Here is a 6,054-nt window from a genome sequence, read left to right as displayed (position 1 = left end):
TGTTTTTAATTGTGTACCAGTTTAACGTTGAATATTATTTATGATTATAATTTGATTTTTAAAGATACTCTTCAAAAATTATGTTACAAATAAAAGTTGGTTAAACATTTAAAAACAATGATTATTACTTAATGTCTGGGATTTTTAAAGTAAAATTCTCAAAAGTGTTTCTTTTTTTTTATTACAAGTCAGTTGATGTGAAACTAATAATTTGATCGTTTTGATTTTACAAGTGCAATATTTTTTGCTTTTTATAACTCCTAATCCAGCGTGACCATGAATGAAATAAAACCATAAATTACCTTCTCGCAGTGGCACTTTAGGCCCGGTAACAAGAATATTTTGCCACTCGCACACATAAATGTACGAACTTTTGACAAGATTCGTAGGTAAGAGTTACATATGGCACCCCCCACTCAATTTAAAAAAAAAAATCATCAAAGTAATATTTATGTATTAATAAATCATATTAATAGTATGATCTGATAATTTTAATACATTATGATACCACTTACTTCATTAATTAGATGTACAATCTTCTTGGGGATAAACTTTACACATGTCTTGTATAAAGGCTACTTTTATCAGAATATAATGTTCTCCACATGTATTCACACAAATGCTTGTCAAATGTCTTTGCCCTGGTATATGTAGTTGGTAGTTGTCTAATTTTTCTAATACGCCCCTTTAAATAAACCCTTTTCAGAATCTTTTTTATCCAGGCAATTCTACAATTTTTGGGTGGGGGTGCCATATGGAACTCTCCCTGCGGTAAGTCTACGGACTTACAACGTTAAAATCCGGGGTTCGATTCCCCACGGTTGGCACAGCAGATAGTCCAATGTGGCTTTGGTCTAAAAAACAAACAAAAACACTGATATCCCCTGATTTTTGTCTTCTCACAACGGCAATGCTTACCGCGTTGCATAAACATTTTTAACAAATGCGGTTTCTTGATTAAACTTCATTAAAAGAAGATAGAAGGCTTTTTCTACACAAGTTTATTTGCTTACACTCTGAATACTAGATGATAGTGGCACATATGCAAAATTAAAGTGTTAACAAGGTAAGATAACATCTATAATAACAAAGCTATTGGTTCACATGCTTAAAGTTTTACCAGCCTTCTGTGTTAATATTATATGTTAATAATTTGAGTTAAATAAGGAACGCATATATTTTATTTACTTTCGATTAAAACAAAGTAAGTAAAATATTTAGAATCCCTGGATTGTAACCCATACACTGGACCTTTCATGGGTTTGGGAGGGAGGGTTCCTGGAGCAGCTTTCTTTTCAAGAACTTACAGATATTTTTATAGTTAAGAGCACAAATAAAATACTACCATAAAATGCCATTACTCACCTAGTTAAAAGTACAACTAAGATACTGACATAAAATTACATTACTCACCTAGTTAAAAAGTACAACTAAAATACTGACATAAAATGCCATTACTCACCTGGCATATTTTTCGTTTTGCTGTTCTTCCTTATGATTAATAATTGGTTACACCGTGAATGGGATAATTATGTATAGAATTTTAACTTTCTGTCATTAATAAGACTTTGCATATGATAAAGTAACATTACTATTATAAAACACACACGCACTCTTCAGTTCATTTTTAAGCACGTCAGACATCTATGTGTGTGTTCTAAAATTCATATAATTTATTTTATAACCTTGTTATAGGTATAATATTACAACTTTTGATTATCTCTTCATTAATTTGTGCAATGTGTATTTTGTAAATACCCGTCTCAATTTTGACAAATTAACATCCCAAATTACTGTAATCATCTGTCTAATGTAAGTATACTTTTATAATTGTTATGTAAAATAGTAACTTAGTTATTGGCTTAAGCTCTCTTAAATGGTTATCTCTTCTAGGTATTAATAGTATCTGTAATAAGAGTATTGGGAATTTTTAATTTTCGGTGGATATCATCTATATTTGTTGGTGTTACTTTTTAGTGCCTGGATCTCTCTTTCCAGTCTAGTTGAAGTACTTGGATCTGCATATTCATTGTTTTAACATATTTGCTCAGCATACCTTCTGTGTGTGGCATTTTCTGTCTAAAATGTAAAAGATGCAGGTTCCATTCTTTCAGCAATGTCACCTGGTACTAATTTCCTGACTTTAATATACTCATGCGTTATGACAGATTGTTGCTCACCATATGTTTGATATAATGTATCTTAAGCTAAGCTATGCTTATGTCTCATTTTTGGTAGAAGGAACCATATTTCTGTATGCTGTATCACCACAAATAATTTTTTCTAGGTCATAAAGTTTTTAAGCTTTATTTCGATTTTTTAACAAATCTTTCAACCAAACTATTTGCAGTCAGATATTGTGTATGTGATTTGTTTGAATGAGCCTCATACTAGGTGTGGTTCATTGTTATAAGTGCTCAGGCAAACCAAAACAAAATCATGCTTCACACACATACACGTCATTACAGTGCGTGTCATCGCACCTGGTTGTGCTCTATCTGACGATCATGCATCTTTACAATAGCTCTGCAAAGTATTTTTTGGTTCCAAAAGGCTCTGTTGTAAAGATATCATGTCAAAAACACACTACTCTTCTATGTAAAATTTACATAATGCATCTAATGTATGAGGATAACGGTTTTCCAGCGCCTATTTCAACAATCTTATTGCACGGAAATCCATAGCTGCTTCATCTAGCAACTTCTCTAGTATGTCATCATGGAAAAGCGTAACTTCCTATTTCATTCTCCAGCTATTTAAGATGTGCAACAGTTGAACAGGTATTTCGTGTAAGCAACTTCACGACACGTGACTTGTGTTTCTTTTCTAAATGGGGATCCATTTTGATTATGTTGTATAATGTTGCCTGGGACACATAGACGGCCTATGTCATTAACTTTTCTGTTCGTGGATTCTCACTTGTTACAAGATGGTGTACTTTGCTTACCATTGGTGGTTTACGACTTGTTGCTGGCCATTTTCTGAATGGCCCTGTTGTACCCAAATTGATCCATATTCCTTTGTTTTACAGTGCCATTAAACACAAGAGATATCCCCATCTTGGAAATTCTAAATCCTTAATCTGAACACATCTTTATGATCTGAATAGATATGTTACATCGAAAAGGGTCATCACATACCTTTCACCAAAGCAATCAATTTTCTGTAACGTCACGTTACTTAGGTAACGCCAAACAATCAAATGTAATTCTGATGCATGCTACACAACTCTCTGTACGATATATTTAAAAACAAGAAACATGAATGCTGTAAACCAAAATTTTTAAACTGCTCAAACTTGTGACTTACTGGGCTGAATGTTGTATAATGTACAATTAGTTGGCCTATTCAGCAAGAAAAAGTATGGCATAAAACCTCGTATAATATCGACAAACTGAATTTTATTGATCCTATATATATATATATATGTATACAAATCAGAAAATCTTATAAAACAGAGTTATGACAAAAACAAATTTAGGTTTTGGGCCACCAGAGGACATATTTAGGTGGCAAATGATTATTGATAGTCTGAGTGTCTTAATTGAAAATTGCCTAAAAATACATGATCAGAAAATGTGATTTTGACCATCAAAGTGCTTAAAAACTATTATAAAGTTTGCATTTTATCAGTAGAGGATTAGTTGACTTCTATAGACAGAGTTTGAGATATGCTTATGCTTTAAAATCATGAAAATAAAATATTAATGACATAAATGTAAGTTAAATCATAGCATCTTCACAGTTTAAAACATAGTAATATAACAAAATACAATTTTCAAAAGTCATAAAAGTAACCATTATGCCTAGAGATATTGCACTGACTGGATAGTTTTTTCTACCCAATAGGACAAAACATTCCTTGCAGTTTTAGCTGTGGTGGCGTTATAAGATTGGCAGTCAGTCCCTTACAGTGGGTACTGACTGTCTCTCGTCTCTCTGGGACAGCGGCAGATCGCCTTAGTATGTTTGCCATAAATACAAATGCATTCAATTTAACATTGAATGACATATATCAAGGTTTACTAGAAAATGGTCTATCTAACATAAAATTTGAATGTTATAAATACTAATATAAAAAAAAAAAACGATTCAAATTATAATGGCATTTCACTGTATAATCAAAGATCCTGGTTCTTTCACAAGTTTTATGTATTTTGACAAACTCTTGATTTTGTGAACATGGTTTCCTCATTATTTCTAAAAACTTTTATCAGCAGTATATTTTGTATAAGCATAATTCTTACAATAAATGTTTCCAATCGAAACCCATATTTGCTGTGTGAGTAAGAGGTAAAACTGGAGGACAAACCAATGCCCACTTGCCGTTCTCATCTTCCTCTGCTGTAGCTACAGCACAGTAAGGAATTCCATGTACTCGGTGAACAATGTCGTTGGAAGAACGTGGAGGATGCCCTGTTAGCTGGCGAGTGCACGTATCTAACGTGGCAGCGTGGCCCACGAGTAAAAGGGTTTGTCCTAAAAAACAACAACAATAAAAACAGCATATATAACGTTAAACAGAAAAACACATACCAAATGAATACGTTTATTATAACATTTATTTGAAAGGTAATTAAAGCTTCAATTCACAGATCATTTAATACTTAATGACGTGCAGCATACTCTACGATATATTTTTAACTTGAAGTGTATTTATGTATACTGCATTGGAAATAATTATGGAATGGGCGAGCAAAAAGCATGTGAACAAACGTACAGGAATGACACCTTTTTATCGTGGGAAAATGAATTGCATCAGAATACAGCCTCGTGTTGACAGTTTACATCGCAATTAGTTGTCATTAAATTTGTATGAACACTCTCACACAAACAATAGTATAAACCTCTTAAGGTACAAACTTTTGTGCTATGTCCAGCTGTAGTAGTGTGAATGTCCCATAATTCAAGTACCGCATGACAAACATAATGAAATCAAAGATTTGCCTGGGAAAAGCTGGATATCTGTGTTATTTACAGATGACTCCGTGTTTTACTTGTTCGGCAACAATCAACGACAATCTTTTCTACAGTGTAGAAAGAAGAGCAGTATCATAGTCAATCTGCACAAAATGTATGGCACCTTAACTGTTGACAAGTACATGAATATTCTATCATGTCATCCCTTCAGAAACGTGTTGTCGGGTGATCCAAACTTGGAGAGTCGAAGCGTGGTTATGTAATATATATATGGTTTGTACACTATTACAATATGTATTGTATGTACTATCTGTTCAACTAAACCTGTTTTTAAAATACTGAATGAAAATTTTAGCAGGTACCATTGCTATCAATAAAAAGGAAAAACGTATATATAGGAACTTAAACCCAATTATATCGTTAGGCGGTTTTTGTTATTCTTCAGCTACAATTTATTTTGATGTGATTCTTTGTTCGTTTGTATTTTAAGCATAATGCAACACAATGGGTTATCTGTCCTCTACCGACCACGGGTATCGAAACCAGGTTTCTAGCGTTGTAAGTCTACAGACATATCGCTGTGTCACTGATGATGTAAACGTAGTTGTTCAAATGATTAAAACTACCTCGATATTTCATTAATCAACTATTAGAACTTCTGTATTCCTTATTTAGTCATGTACCAATATTATCTAAACATCTGTATTTGTAAGTTCAGTAGTCCTCCCACTCTAAATAAACGTTCAAACCTTGGGTGTGTTTTAAAAAGGGTTCTGCAAAATACATTTATGCATGTTTGTGTTATTTCTCTAGTTGACTATTGTGAACCTTATACGTATGTACGTAAATTATCATGTTGTTACAATTTGTTTCAGTACTAATAGTACCAAACTGAAAACAGAACTGTATCTGCACATGTTTATTTTGTTCGCAAGTATTTAGTTTCACAAAAACGAATGTTGCGAGTTGGATTTAAATACAGTTGGTTTTCACAGATTATTGTTACAACTTTAAATCGTGAACAAAGAAAGTCAAGTGCTACTAATTTTTTAATGTGTTTAGCTGCTAAAAATAAAGTCAATAAGTATCATGCAAATTAAGAAATAAACACATTTACTTTACAAAATAGCTATT

General features: G+C 32.6%; 1 protein-coding gene across 2 annotated transcripts in view; it reads right to left on the bottom strand.

Annotated features, from left to right (window-relative positions):
• Positions 1-3,404: 3,404 nt before the first annotated feature.
• The window catches only part of LOC106456916 (protein UBASH3A homolog), a 20,180-nt gene continuing 17,530 nt past the window's right edge, over positions 3,405-6,054 (bottom strand). For both annotated transcript variants that reach the window (XM_013916295.2, XM_022382697.1), the window contains one exon: positions 3,405-4,479. In XM_013916295.2, the coding sequence (XP_013771749.1) occupies positions 4,244-4,479 (236 nt within the window). In that variant the 3' untranslated portion in view covers positions 3,405-4,243. The remainder of the gene's footprint in view (positions 4,480-6,054) is intronic.

The sequence above is a fragment of the Limulus polyphemus genome, unplaced genomic scaffold, assembly GCF_000517525.1.
Source record: "Limulus polyphemus unplaced genomic scaffold, Limulus_polyphemus-2.1.2 Scaffold271, whole genome shotgun sequence".
Lineage (NCBI taxonomy): Eukaryota > Metazoa > Arthropoda > Merostomata > Xiphosura > Limulidae > Limulus > Limulus polyphemus.
The sequence above is the reverse complement of the archived record's forward strand: the minus strand, read 5'-3'. Positions and strand labels throughout refer to the sequence as shown.